Source organism: Myxine glutinosa, chromosome 1 (assembly GCF_964187855.1).
Source record: "Myxine glutinosa chromosome 1, kmMyxGlut1.1, whole genome shotgun sequence".
NCBI classification, from domain to species: domain Eukaryota; kingdom Metazoa; phylum Chordata; class Myxini; order Myxiniformes; family Myxinidae; genus Myxine; species Myxine glutinosa.
In genome coordinates this window covers 54261535-54277661 of record NC_136261.1, presented here as the reverse complement: position 1 = coordinate 54277661, position 16127 = coordinate 54261535, and the positions used below count along the sequence as shown (strand labels likewise).

At 42.4% G+C, this 16127-nt stretch overlaps 1 protein-coding gene across 2 annotated transcripts in view; it reads left to right on the top strand.

The window, feature by feature from the left end:
- Positions 1-16127, top strand: part of LOC137424069 (single-stranded DNA-binding protein 2-like) — a 219290-nt gene that overhangs the window by 134288 nt on the left and 68875 nt on the right. For both annotated transcript variants that reach the window (XM_068111539.2, XM_068111545.2), the window contains exons 5-6: positions 7733-7822; positions 8209-8268. In XM_068111539.2, the coding sequence (XP_067967640.2) occupies positions 7733-7822; positions 8209-8268 (150 nt within the window). The remainder of the gene's footprint in view (positions 1-7732; positions 7823-8208; positions 8269-16127) is intronic.

Below are 16127 nucleotides of genomic sequence, written 5' to 3'. Positions count from 1 at the left end.
TGAAGGAAACACGTATCGGGAGTACATACGACATAGCGATTGTGAATGTGACAGCTCTGAGGCGTCTTTCGCTTCGCATCGCAGTAACGGCAAGCACCAACATGGCGGCTGTAAGATTAAAATCTGGCTTCAAGCCCCCTCACCACCCAATATCTATTCCGGCGAATCTATTCCAGCAAGTAACAAACCAACCAACCAACATACTTCCCGGAATCTATTCCGGCAAGTAACCAACCAACCAACATACTTGCCGGAATCTATTCCGGCAAGTAACAAATGGACAAACAGACAGGGGTGAAAACATAACCTCCATCCACCTTTGGTGGTGGAGGTAACGAAATCAGGATGAAGGTCCCAATGAAAATCCGCCTCATTGCGGCTTCATTTAAACCATCGAGTCCTTCCGCTGTATCACTTCGCCACGCCCCGGCTTTACGCTGCGGTCACGATTTTCACGTTTTGGGTGACCTTGACCTTTGGGTGACCTTTGGGTGACCCTAGAGGGTTAAAAATTGGGCACAGTCTATTCCAGAGCAAAGCAAATATGTGTGTAAAGTATGGCGAAGCTTTGTGCAACGATGTAGATGTAGTACTGCGCACAAACAGACAGACAGACAGACAGACAAACCAACCAACCAACATACTTGCCGGAATCTATTCCGGCAAGTAACAAACAGACAGAATAACGCACAAGAGACTAACCAGTATACTTGAAAAATCTTCGGTTTTCGCAAGTAATGAAACAGATCGACATATGAGACAGACAGACAGACATAACAAACAGGTAAAGGGACAGGGATGAAAACGCAGCCTTCAGTGGCGGAGGTCACAAGCCTGTGCCTCTGTCACAATTTGTGGTCAGGCGAGCGTAGCGAGCCAATCCACGCTCGTCTCTTATAAATGTATGGTCTATTGTGTGGTTGTCATGATGGTATTTTTCTAAAATTTGCAGGCAATATAGGATGTAAAGCAGTGCTCATAAGGTTTTGTAGAATTGATCACATTTATAGAGCAAAAGGATGATTAAAAGTGCCATTTATGAGCAACAACTAAATTTCACTCCAGAGGTTGCAAGAGAGCAATTTGAAAAAGTAAAGCAGAATGAAAAAGTAAGTTGTGATTATCCCCACACTTTAAAAGAAACAAAAACGGGCGAGTATTGCAATTGGCTGCATCAATCTGTCTGGCCGTCTGTCATGCTAGCTACTCCTAAACAGTTATGCAGAAATTCACCAAACTTGGTAATTATGATCACCATGTGACAATAAGGTAAGAGAGCAGTATCAACTTGGCGTCATCCTTTCGGGCCTTGGTCAAAAGGTCAAATACCAAAAAATGTAAGTACAGGCACATAAAAAAAAACAATTTGAATGACCTTTTCTATATGCAATAGAAAGGGGACGCATTAAATATGTAACAACTTTTTAGATTTGAACCCCGTTCATGCTCCTGGAGGTAGGAACAAAGCTTTTTAACTCAAAATTTGACATTGGGTCATTTCTGGTGGAACTTTTTGCCATCTTTCAACTTTGCTTTCGGTGGGAAGCTCGGGGATTTGTGATGGCGTGCCATCGACTTCGATCCAGTAGGTTTTGGAAGAACACCCAGATCCTATGGTCTGCCAACTGCAAGGCTGTGTCACTGACTTTCTTTATCATAGAGGGAATTGCTGATGATTGGAGTTCATCGCATCTTACGTTTTAAAGCTAATTTAACTTTTCAAATAGTTTTTCAGCTCGTTTATATTAGGCCTTTTTGGTTTGTTAACATGTATACAGAGCCCTCCATAAGAATTGGAACAGTGAACTCAAATTTGTTATTAATGCTGTATACTCAAGAAATTTGGATTTGACATCAAAGATGAATATGAGGAAAGAGTACAGAAGGTCATCTTTTATTTCTTGGTATTTCTATACATATATGCTTTAGCACGGAAGGACAATAGCACTTTTTATGTTCCGATCCGTCCCCCGTCCCCGTCCCCCCCATTTTAGTTAAGCATGAGTATTGCAACAGATTAACTTAAAGTAAACTAAAGTAGTAAAATTGTTAGTATTTGGTTGCAGGTCCCTTGCATGCAATAACTGCATTGAGCCTGTGACCCATCAATATCACCAAACTCTCTGCATCTTCCTTTGAGATGCTTTGCCAAACCTTTACTGCAGCCATTTTCAGTTGTTGTTTGTTTTGGGGGGTTTCTGACTTTAGTCTCCTTTTCAGGAAGTGAAATGCATGCTCCATTGGATTTAAATCAGGAGATTGACTTGGCCAGTCAAAAGCCTTCCACTTTTTCCCCCCTGATAAACTCAATGGTTGCGTGTCAGTGTGTTTTGGGTCGTTGTCTTGTTACATGGTGAAGTGCCGCCCAATGAATTCGGAGGCATTTTCTTGTACATAGGCAGACAAAATGTTTCTGTACACTTCTAAATTAATTCTGCTGTTGCCATCATTAGCTATGCCATCAATAAAGATTAGTGAGGTAGTATGCTTTGGATCATATTCAGTTCCTTCCTTTCTCCACACTTTCACCTTTCCATCACTTTGGGGGAGCTTATCTTGGTTTATCTTGGTCTCATCTGTCCATAAAATCTGGGCAATATCTCAGGCACCTTTTGTGCCAGGAAGCTGATATTCGGACATGACATTGACCAAGTGATGCGGCTATAAAGGATATTTTTGATTGATTGATTAATCAATGAATAGATTTATCATTTATTGATTAATCAAATGAATTCATTATTTTTTCAATTAATTACTTATTTAATTAATTTTCAAAAAGTTACAGCTTCGAATGAAACACTGGTGGTTGAGGTATGCTATTAGCCAATTGATTAAGAAATTATTTTACGAATAATGTTTATTGATTTTTATTAGCAATTAATCAATCAATTATTGTACACCTCCTCCCAATTCCCGAGGCCCGAGGCTCCCCGGCTATGCCGCATACTGGAGGATATTATTTATTTATTTGGCATGGGGGCGGTGTACTTTGAATGTATCTGTACTTGTTTTTTCCCCTTTTTGGTACAAAAGAGCCAGATATATTGTTTTATTTTACAGTTGAATGTAAATTTTATTTTAGTCCTTGCAATTAGCTATTCTTACATGGCTGGCCATTATGTTGGTAATTACCCTGCGCTGGCGAAGCGAAATGCAGAGTTAAGCATTCGGGTACGTACGTACGTGCGTGTCTGCATTTCAGTAAAGTAAAGTGTGTGCCGTGTCAGCATTTTAAAAATTCATTTTCTCGGCAACCGTTGGTCCGATTCACATGAAATTTTCACCATAAGAGGGCCTCCTGTAGAATATTTTAGCGAATATTATGACGTCACAGGTCACGTGGTATGGGCGCCATCTTGGAAAACCAAAACAATTTGCACCTCTATATCTCAAAAAACCGCTGCATAGAAATAATTGAGACAGGTCTCATTGCAAAGAACTCTCCATGCGGAATAACATATGTGAATGATGACGCCATAGGTGCCGCCGTTATGAGGTCATAATTCGACAAGTAAAAAACTTAATCCGATCAGGATAAAATTTATTGAGCATCTTCTCGGTATAAATTTATGCAGAAATAAAATTATAATGACGTCGTAGGTCACGTGGTTCGGCCACCATATTGTTTTGAGTGTAAAGCCTGAAAAACCACAAAAATCCAATTTTCTCCAAAACGACTGAACAGATCGAGGCAAAGCTTTGCAGGCAGAATCGTATACCCATGACAAAGAAAAACGTCAGCGAGCATGACATCATGCATCACATGGTTTCGGAGTTATGACGTTTTAAAGCATAAACGTTTAAAACCTAGCTCCTCCCTCATTTTTTATCCTATCGAGGGGAAACTTCACAGATGTGTTCAGCATATCAGTCTGCTAAAATTTCCTTTTGGAATTTGCGATAGGTGACGTGGTTTGGCAGATAAAAATAATTAAACGTAAATATTAAAATTTTTATAACTCTTGAACCGCTTCATTGATCGACGTGAAATTTTATATTTTAGTAGTGGTAATGAAGTGTAACAAGTGTGCAAAATGTCAAGATCATTGGATGTACGGTCTGGAAGCTAGAAGTTGTTATTGCGTGAAGAAGAAGAGTCCTCTGGAGTTGGCATGGAATTAATTAGCACACTGCACATGACGAGCAGGCAAAGTACGGAGCGACCTCACAGGGTCATTTTGAACTCAAATAAAATTCTGATTTCAGATTTGTCAATCGCTGTGGTATATTAATACACGACCAAAACAGATTTGGCGAAATTCTGACGATTTTTGACGAAAATATAACATTTGTGTTTGCATTTCAGTAAAGTAAAAGTGTGTGCCGTGTCAGCATTTTAAAAATTGAAACGTGGCATTTATGAAAAATTGCATTGTAAATAACTCCATATGGGGAATAGGTGTTGTTAACGATGACGTCATTGGTGCCATAATTATGACGTCATAATTCGACAGGGACAACGCTTAGTCTGATCAGTTTGAAATGTATTGAGCGTGATCTATGCAACAATTATATTAGAGAATATAAATTTATGATGTCATCGCTCACGTGGTCTGGCAGCCATATTGGATCAAAAAAAGAAACGTTCAAAAATAGAAGAGTTGGCTCACACCAAGTTGACTGCGCAGGGTAAGTATTCTATGAATACCATCTAGTTGTATAATGAAGGGGAAAAAATGTCTTTTGGCCAGATTCTAATTTCACTGCCAGATAAATTTTTTTAAAATATTTTATTTTTGTATACAAAGTATATGTAAGAGCTAACTCACGTAAGAGCTAACAAAGCTCATGTAAGAGCTAACACATAAAACACAAAAGCATAAACATAATCAGAAACACACATGAAACATAATAAAGGGAGAGGGAGACAAGAGGGGGGAGAAGCACAACAGTGTAGTAAGGGACATCAGGAGATCTGTGGAAGAGAGATGGCCCGGGCGTGGTACACGGGATTAACAAGATGGACACTACAGGGAGTTTCAGGAAAGAAAACTGGATTTGAGAAAGGTGGATTTGGAATGTATTAACGGCGGTAGAAAAGATCAAGGTTTGGGATGGTGTAAGATATGAGATGGTGGTAAAAAGCTGTTTTAAAGACCTGGAGGGTGGAGTGGGATTGAAGAGAGTGAGGGAGTTTGTTCCAGAGGTGGGAGAAAAGAGGAATGAAGGAGTGAAGGTGAGCAGAAAGTCTTGATTTTGGCAGTTTAACCAAAAGAGGGTTGCAGGCAGATCTTGTGTGTCCTGAAAGAATATTTGGGGGACAGAGCACAGATAGAGCAGGGGGAGCAAGGCCGGGGAGGAGTCGGTCGAAGACAAAATTTTCACTGCCAGATAGATGTTTTTTTTAGATATTTTCAGACAAAAATCTATATTGGCCAGATTTCATTCACTCTTGCGAGGAGATATCTTTGTCAGTTAACTATTAAAGAGGGCTCCATCATAATATGTAGGTTCAAGCATTTGATGAAATTTTACCATTGTGTGCAGAATCCAGAGAAGGGTGTGATTGTAGCTGTAAATCGAAAAAGGTTAAGGTAATAATATAAGGTTACACGTGCACTCAATTACTTTCAATTCCTGTGCGTGACAATATATTCATTGAGGGCGAGAGAGAAGTAACTTGAAATTGCAGTTAATCTGCCAGAAATGTTAATTGAACTTGACAGGTTACGTTTTTTTTTTTCACCCACACGTGCAAACGGTGACGCCATACATTCATGATCGAGTTCTTTGCCTTGCACATTGGCAAAGCTACTAAATGATTTGAAAATTGAGTGGAATTAATGGAGATCGATAAAGCTGCCAGGAAGTGCGGCAATCCGGGTAGAAATGAAAAATGTTGGAAGGCTGCCTTTAATTGGGAGGCTGGAAACAAGGCCTGACATTTTTGGAGATAACATGAAAACAAATAGTTTGTTGTATTGACTTTGTATGCACTTTGAGCTTTCATTTTGCCTGCCTTAGTCCTATGGGCATGAATAATATGAGATTTCCACCTTAATTTTATCACAGAATGTCAGTAGCATGGGTTCCTCTGCAGAGCGGTTCCTCTGCAAAAACATTCCCCTTCGATGCGGGTGTTGTCACGCCTCCAGATCAATACACCAATTTGGCTAAAGTCTGCTGCTTGTATCATCAATCAATTGAGGAAAGAGAATTTTTCATAAGGAAACTCCTTGCCTGCTGCCTTATCACGGGTGTCATATTACACCATATCTTAACCTCACGTAAGCCTCCTATTAGGAAGGTGAGCTCACCTGTTCTTCATTAACCTGCTCTGCTCTTTTGATGCAACTGGATGTTCAAGCTCAGAAAATACCACTTGGAATTAAAGTTTTATGCATGAAGTTTAATCTCAAGCATCTGCGTCGGTGCTTTGACATTGAGACTGGATCTTGGGACCGAGGATGTTGAAGGAGGACCTCGCTTTGACATGAGGAGCCTTCATACAGTCACTAGGTTTATTTCACTAACTTTTAAGGATGTCATGAATCAATAGAAATTAAATATACACTCAGGAACAATTCATTACTTTGTTGTCAAGAATTGGTCATGAATGGGTCATGGGTATGAATGTAGAGCAGCAACGAAGGCTGGAAAGGATGGAAATGCGAATGGTTCGGTGGATGTGCGGAGTATCGTTGAGAGAGAGGAAGACAAATGATGAAATGCGAAAGATGATGGGAATAGAGCCTGTGATTGATGCTGTGAAGAGGAACAGGTTGAGATGGTTTGGTCATGTGTTGAGGAAGGATGAAAGTGACTGATTGAGAAGAGTGATGGAAATGAATGTAGAAGGAAGTAGAGGACGGAGAAGACCGAGAAAGACTTGGCTAACGATGGTGGAAAAAGAAATGCGGGCAAGGGCGTTAACAAGGAGAGATGCAGAAAACAGGGCAAAATGGAGAAGATTGTCATGGGGACCGCAAGGCTAACCCCCGCTCTAGCAGGGAAAATGGCCTTAAAATACATGTTGTTGTTGTTGTTGTTCTCAAGAATTGGCACTTTCGTCATTTGGGAACCAGAAAGGGTGGTCTCTCTCTTATAAATCTCCCTGGCTTGGGATGTACTGTAGTTTCTTCCACTACAATTTTTTTTTTCAAACACAATTTATTTTACATTTAATTGTGCAGGCAAAATAAATGAGCATCTTTGAAAAAAGGAATTTGGGGATTAAAATAAACCATGTTACATTATTTTATCTGTAGGATACCTTGTTTTTGCAAATATGACTTCAATGGTCGACAACAACACAATAAGACTCCTATAATTATTTACCCGAAGGAATGGGCAATTTACACAAACAATGAACAATTTAAAGCAGATAAAAAAATCTTTATTGTAATGCAAAATAAATTTTGTGTTCATTTTGTGTTAACTTTAAACCTTTGATACAAACATTGCCTTTGTTTCATTGTATTTGCTTAATAACTCTTCTTCCTCTCATTTTCTAACTCCTCGTGTCACCCTCTTCTTCCTCCTTCTTTGATTTCCTTTTATTTTATGTCATTTCTTGACATTATTCGATTTTCTTTTGCAATTTCATTACCATTTGTATATTGCCAGTTTGCACCATTTGCATTATTCATATAGATACGATCCATGTACAGTACGGTACTTGCAATTGTGCTTCCACTAAAATAACTTCTTCCTCTTCTTCAAGGCATTTTGTGACTAAACATTTGGGTCACAGTGAGTTAAAATAAATGCATGCAATGCTGTATCACCACAGGGTCCACCAGGCTCCCAGATGTCTCCTCACGGACACCCGCCTCCTTCTCATACTCCCAATGCCCCTCCCATGATGGGACATCACGGGCAGGTGTGTTTGACCGCTGAACACCATTTAGCTCTATTGCCGATCTCAGGTATTGTCGACCACACCCTATGGGGGCACACTGCATCAGCATCTTCCTCAGTAATGATACAACCAGCAGACACTCCACACGATCAAATGAATCCATGTACATCCTCATGATGTACAAACTATTTGCATTAGTAAGAACTCAATTTGCAGAATCGGGTACTTGTCTAATTTCATAGTAAGTGTGACTTGGCAAAATGGTCTTGGTTATCGCAATATTGTTGCTCATTTTACCAAAAGTCAGGTTTCCACTCTTGGAGAGTTAAGAAAGTTACATTATCAGATATAAATGAATATTTGTGTGTTTAAATTAATGTGCCATTTGTGTGTGGGTTTGCGTCCAGCCTTTCATGCCTTCTCGTTACCCCGGTGGTGCACGGCCTCACCCACGTATGGCAACCCAGGTGAGCAATGAACATCGGTGATGTGAGATAAATATTTTACATACCAATTCAGTCGCAGTTGTAAACTTTGCTAAGAGGGAATTATGTACAGACCAGTCATTATAACCACAAAGCCATTTTCCGCACACAATGCCATGTCTCTTTGGCAAGGCGATCTGTGATGACTGGGAGTAAATTAGTGATATCACCACCAACTAACAAATTTCAGAAAAGGAAAGGGAAATATAATAAACTTGGTCAGACCCATTGCTTCTTGCTTTCCTCTGGTGTCCCAAGTTTTTTGTTTTTTAGTTTTAGCATTTATACTCAACATGTACTTAATTTCCTTCAAATACCATATAATATCTATATCGCCAAGGGTAAGTCTCCTCCGATGATTTTTTTTCGGACCACTATATGACCTTGACCTTCAACATTTAGGGATAGAGTGTAAATTAAGAAAAGGTGTCCTCATCTACATTCTATACATAAAACTCAAGATCATGAAAATTGGAGGAAAATTATTCAAGTTATGATCAAAAAGGTGTTTTTTTTGTTATTTAGGTCACTATCCAAAAAGTAGGTCAAGCACACGAAACTAATATCAAGAGCACAACATCTTGGAAGTTTGAGCGATGATAATCACAAAATTGAGCAATGATTTTAAAAATGCGTTTTTTTTTCAGACACATATTTGACCACGCAAGCCAAGTTTGCACAAGCCAAGTTTTTTTTGTATGAGTTCCATACGATAGGCCAATAACCTTTTGAACCCTCCCTCGTACATATTTGAGGTGTTGTACTCACTGTATGCCAAAAACAATCGACTAAGTACATATCAAATGCAGGCAATGTGTCAAACCCAAGTACAAGTTATTCATCTAAACACAAAATGCATCACTTTCTACTGATATAAAGCTCATGGGGAGGGAGGGGGTGGGGAGGGTCAGGCTGAACAGTTTACCTGAACCAAAATCTAATCGGCTTGGTCTTGTCACCTACCCAAATCATTCACCAAGTTTCGCCCAAATTTAATATCATGCTATATATCGTTTTTGGTCCTATCTCTCAAAGTGAAGTACCACTTAGAAATTTTTTTAATTGTCGTATCCAGATCCAGATCCAGATCCAGATCTTCGCCAACATCTAAACAATTTGGCCTTGTCCCCCAACCTGCGCACCTAGTATCGCCAAAATCCATCCATAACTGAGATAACCTGCTCACAGACAGACATACAGGGGGTCAAAACATAACCTCTGTCCACCTTTGACAATGGCAAACCAACACACCATCTGGGATTTGGAACTGAGATTGCAGCGTCATGAAGTATGTGTTCGGATAGGAATACTAAACAGATCAACATGTGCAAATACGAAGAACAAACAATGGCAAAGAAGAACCTTGTGCTCATGCAAACCAAGTCATGTGACTATCCAAAGTATCTATCCAACAAGATGGTCATGCAGAGTTGGCACAATTACCTTTGAGCTGTCAAGCTTGGGTTCCATTCTCGGCTCAATTATCAACTCTGATTGGTGATTTTCAGGTAGGCCGTTGCGTCACAAAGTGTGCCATAACCTCATATGGATATTAAATTGGGGTAAGCGGACATGAAAGATCCCATCACGTTTTCCGCAAAGAGTCGGTGAGTTATCAACGGCACCCTAAACAAATTACATATTCCTGCACAAACCACTTTCAGTCAAACGACATACCTGTTCTGCTGGTTCGTGATAGGTTTGGGCAAAGAAAATTCCCAGCCAACCCTACAAGGTCACTGTTGGTGTTGTTAAAGGTTTTTTTGTAACTTTTGTGTTCTTAAGTTTACCATTTATAATTCCTTTATCAAGCTGCTTGCCGAACACAAATCATGCACATTACGCAGGTTACACTGTGAACACAAACCGCAGGTTTTACAACAAGTAGCTTGTGTTCCTTACAAAATCCACATGCCTTAGGCAAACCTTATGGCTTGTGCAAACTGCATTGGTAACACAAGCCACCTGCCTGGCGGAAACCACCTGCCTGGCGGAAACCACCTGCCTGGCGGAAACCACCTGCCTGGCGGAAACCATCTGCCTTATAAGTTTTGGGACCAGTCCTGTTCCTCATGTACATTAAGGACCTTTCCAATGCTCTAGAAAACACTCTTTTCCTCTTCACAGATGACTCCACAGTATACCGTACATCCCAGCGACAGGCCGCTACCTGTGGCTCTCACCCCTGGTGACCATCTCCATTCCCTCCAGGTCACATACACCCTTCTAGCAACCGTCCTTGTGAAACTCCAAAAATCAAAACACACTGCCATGCATGTTCAACCTGTTTCTTCAGTTTGCTCAATACCACTCTACAAATCCAATCCTTCAAGTTGGCAATACACCACCACCACAAATCAACCCTCACCCGTGATATTTTCTCTTCTCATTAACAACCATTACCTCCCAACATAGTTTTGCAGATTGCTTTTCCTTCCCTCTTCTTCCTCCTCTTGTTCATTCTTCCTTTTGTTCCAAGCTGTATACCTAACATAAACCACTTGATGAACACAAACCACGAGCAGTTTTGTCGAGCGCAAGCTCTAATGTTAACCATGTGCCTCACAAAAAAAACACTTAGCTAAAGAAAACCATAGCTAATGCAAACCAGACTCGGTATCATACTCGGTGGCATAATGGTTCGAACGTCCAATCTGCGCCTGGGAGGTCTTTGGTTTGATGCTGACACTAGACGAGTCAAACCAAAGACTGAAATAATGGTACATACTACTTCCTTGTTTGATGCATTTAAACGATAAAGCACAGACAACTTTCATCATTCGGCATCCATTGGGAGGAGGAAATTTCTCCTCAAGTTGCCCCACTGAGTACAGAGACACAAGTGATGCCATAAAGACTGTGTCGCCACCCAGAGTGCCTCCAGCATCTCATGTGCAGTATTTGTACGCATGTTTTTGCACGATTTGTATTGCAGTCACTCCATGAGCCACTCCACATAATGAATGCAGACTGTGCGACTTATATAGCGAAATATATATAGTCGACAACTATATATAGTATATAGTCGAAAGTTGTCGACTTAGCGAAAGCTACTCCCCTTATTCAAGCCATGTGATTCATGCCAACCACAAGCAGCAAGCCTAGTTGACTGTGTAACTAATTCAAACTGAATGCCTTATGCGAGCAGCACATGTATTTGAATATAACTCATAGAATGCTGTAGAACTATATAAAACCTTTCTATAAAGTTTTTTTCTTGAGTAATAAAGCATTACAAATATATACATATATATATATATATTGTTACGTCTGTGGGGGTAAACGATGAAATACCGTAGTCGAGATAGAATCTTATAAATTAGCATGGTCTGAGTGTCGCGAAGAAGAAGAACCCACCTCGATGTATCTAAGTAGTGTCGAATGCCCGGGTAAGTGTTTAGGTGTTTCCACATGGAGGAGTGGAGTTGTGCTAATTAATTATAGTAGTGCAGCGGCATAGCAAACCAATTGTGCATTTTGTGATGGAAGCACCAAATTTGGCAGAATGATAGAATATTATATGGAGAACATTTTCAGATATGGAACCACTTTGGAATTCACCCCAATGTGGCCGCCATATTGGATTTCAAAATGGCGGCTTAAAAATCTTTAATTACAAATATTTCTGGTTCTATACCAGCTACAGCCTTGATTTTAGTGTCTGGATGTACAAACTTGAGGTCAAGGAATTGAATGGTTCTACTTAGAAGTTGATTTACTGACGCCATATTGGATTTCAAGATGGCGGAAATTGATTTACTGACGCTTTTTGCCTGGCACATCGATGGACTCCGTGACCTGCTTAGACAGAAAGCTGAAGAGTTCCTCCTTGTTCTCGTCGACACGGAGGAAACTGTGCCAGTTGCCTGGTAGGAGGGCAGAGCCAGTGACACGTCTGCGTATTCCCTTGCCTCTGTTGGTCCTTGCAGTTGCCTTCAGGCTGCCTGACTTTGCATAGCGGTCCCACACTAGATCGAGACGAGATCGATGTTGAAGCTGTGACATAATGTATGGAACGAATACTTTTGTGGCATAGTCAAGAAATGTTTTGGTCTGGCCTGGGCTCAGCATTTGAACTATTACAGCTCCATCGAGGATCACAGAAGATACTTGTGGTGGGTCCGACTTTGTTTCGACAAGCTGTTCTAAGGGCTGCAACAAGTCAGCTTTGGAACCAAAGCGGAGCTGTCCATTTTGCGAGAGTGCTGGCGGATGTGCGCTGTTCTCATGTTTGAAGAACTGCTCGAGACCCCCATCTCTGGTTTGGCATGCGATGTATAGTCTGGAGAAGAGCTCTGAATCACTCTTTGCAGAGGCTACTTGTTGTTTGCTCTTCTGGGCAGCTTTGACCTTGATGGATGAAAACAACGGGAGTTTGTTGCGTTTGATGACATCATTGAGTGGCTTGGATCTGTCTCCCAGACGTTCCTTCTCAAATGAATGGAACTGATCTCTCCCAATCTGTAAAGCTGTACGCACAGTATCTACAACAGCTGGGCCCAAGATCTCCAGTGTGCCCAGGACCAGCAAATCTGTGCTTTCTTCTTCAAAGGGGCTGCCCATCTCTTCGATGACTGTTGTCAGTGCACGGACATCTTGGACGAACTTCTTCTGCACACTGTCGGTTTGCTCATGGTGGTGGGTGTGCTCTCCCCTTTGGCGCAGTTGCTGTGAGGTCTCAAATTCTGTGATGACCCGAGCAACTTCGGGGCCAGCCACCATCCACCGTCGAAGGGCACTTGGATTTTCAGTTAGGCCCACTGCCCCGCCATCGCCTTTGACCGTGGCATTGTTTTGTTCATGAGCCTGGTCTAGGGAGATGGCGGAGAAAGCATGCCTAGTCTTCTTGGATGTGAAGTGCCCCGCATGGAACTTGGCAGCAACATCTGGGTGTTTCTCTGCAATGCCAACCATGTCCCTGATGTGGACTGGTAACCAGCGAGCATAGTGGATATGGCCCAATGCAGCGAACCATGCAGCTAGCTCTGGTAGGGTGTCCATGTACAGCGTGAAGTTGGACTCTCTCAGTGAACGTATGTAGAGGAGTATACAGAGCTCCAGGTTAAGTACAGTGGCCCAGTACTGAAACTGTGGACATGCCGCTGCTCTCTGGTCACACCATGCCTCGAACTCCAATGGTTCCTCACCTCTTGCAGTTGCTCTTTCGTTGTATATGTCATATGCACGATGCTGCAGTATGTGTAGGGCAGCAACAGTTACTTGGTGGGCGCGTCTTGTATGGCTGACGTGAGCTGCACGCAAGAAGGAGTCTGCTGTGCCAGCTGTTGCTATCTCTGCCTGAACCAATGCCTGTGTCCAACCGCTGTCTTGCAGCCAGTCTCCTGCTGTCTTCAAAGCTGCCATCTCTGTGTGTAGACCACCCAGCATGACCACAAAGAGATCTTCACCATGTGTGTCTGGCCAGTTCCATTGCACCTGCTTGGCGATCGCATAAAGTGGTTGGTCCAGTGTGACGACGGGTATCTGTCCAGGGTTTAGCTCATTGATCGCTGCTTTCACGACATCCATGGCATGGCGGATCATTGCCACTGAGTGGGCTTGGTCATGGAAGAGGGGAAGCAAGGCAGTGGGTGTGACTGTGATACTAGTATCCTTGGCCGATTGGTTCTCTGCGTGATGTGCAGCCCAAGAAATGTTTCCTGGATTCTGTGTGTCACCACTGTCACATGCATCCTTCACAGTCTGGAGCCACCTCTTCTCTTTATCCAGTTCAGCTTGTGCAGGATTCCTCTGCAGCGACGCCTGGGTTCCAGCTGGTACAGGGTGGCTTTTGGCAAGTGAACTAACTGGTTGTACATCTGTGTAATACCGTGGAAGGTCCTCCACAGTCTTGACATTTGAGACACCCCCGATGATGACAATACCTCGGTCTGTGCCTTGATTGTCATAGTCTGGATGTTGTATCAATGAAATACCAGTTCCGTGGAAGGAGTCGTGTGCTGTCGTGGAACTGGGATTGTGGTCTATATTATCCACAGCTGATGTGGTGAACACTCCACCGCGGAGCTTTGGGGGACAGACCACCTTCTCCGCCCGAAAGCGCTGACAGACCCCGTTCCCCAGCTCTGCAGAGATCCGTAGCACTCTATCATAGGCAATGCTGATCCCTAGTCCAGATAATGTGTCAACCAGTTCCCTCTTTCTCGTATGGGCATGAAGCATCAAGCCAAGATATATTGGCAAAGGAGTCTCTTGACTAATGCTGTGTCGTACGTCTGTGCCTGCACCTCTCCTCTCATGCTTCACACTGTTGTATTTGAGAAGTTGAGCTATTGTCACAGACGCCGATGCCGATGACTGACATGCCTGATCTTTGATGCCTGCGCCCTCTAAAATCATGGAGACCATTGTCAGCAGCAGTTGTGGCACAGACTCTTCTTGACATTTGTTTGAGAAGGACCCATTGAAAGGCTGAGATGACTGGAACATATCCTTCCTTATAATCCCTGCAGCTCGTGCCAGGTGCACAACATCACTGTCAATATCATGTTGACATGCCTTGGCTAATGCACTGCCAATGTCTTCCTGAAACACCAGCAGGACATCTCTTCCCTGCCTGTGCTCCTGCAGATCAGGGAAGTGTGCCAGGATACGCTCCTTGAGTCTGGTTGTATGGACTCGTGTTTCCAGCACAACTCCGAACTGTTCCATTCTCATTGTGTAGAGCTTGGTGAGGTCTGCCATCTTGAATACAGGAGCAGTGTCTTCTTCTTTAGCAGTTTCCTCTATGTACGTTACCAGTTCAGCAAGGACTATTGCTGAAATGACATCTACCGTGCTCTGGCTTTGCTCAGCAAGCTTTTTTGCTGCCCTCACGCGGTTGTATAGGGATGTCAAACATTTCTTATGGTACTTGGCCTCTCTTGCGACCATGTCCCCAGCACTCAGTTGGGCTAACAAAGTGGTATCCTGAAGAAACTCTGCAGCCTTGCGAACGTGTTTATCTAGTTCCAATGTCGCTGCTTGATGAAACTCCAAACCAAGCTCTTGCTGGCAGAAGAAGCACAAATTGTCGCATATGCTATCAACACAAGCTGCCTGAGACCTAGTAAGCTTGTACTTATCTGTGATTGTACTGGGGATAGGGCTTCCCTCTGAATGACTTCTCTTCTGTACCCGCTGTAGCTTGGTAGTGTTATATTTCACCCTGCATGACTTGTGCCACTTGGCTTGGTGGGCAGCTAGAGTGGCAGCTATCCCTTGGCCTTCATCCAGTCTTTGCAAGTCCACGTCTTGTGGCAGCTTGCCTAGTTTATTGAATGCTGATAGATTGTCTTCAAGTGTCTTGTATCCAGCACCTGCATCAGTTCTTTTCGTGACAGCAGGACACTGTAGGGACTCTCCTATATCAACTTGACACAGAACACAGAGTTCCCAGTCCAGTGGCGTCTTTGGCGTTGAAATTACATGCTTGGTAACATGAACTAACTTGAACTGCTTCGACATGATTGAAACCTGGATGGAGCAAACAAACAAAAAAGTCGTTTAATTAGGGGTTAATCAACGGACCAGCATGTTTTATCTACAGGACAATACACGACCCCCCCTGAAATTTGACACCAAATGACCTCTTTTAGGGGTATTTTTGGCCGAAATTTTCAAATTTTTCACTCCCCAGACCCCTAGATGTTCCCTTGAGCTCAGAATCGCCGCTGTAATGTGTCTACTGATGTTAGAAAAGATATAGGGTGAATGGGGCAATAATTGTGCCTGTAGGATTTGTTTCCACCACCCCCCCTAAGGGTTACAGATTTTTAAAGCCGCCATTTTGAAATCCAATATGGCGGCGACCTTGGGTGAATTTCAAAGTGGTTCCATAT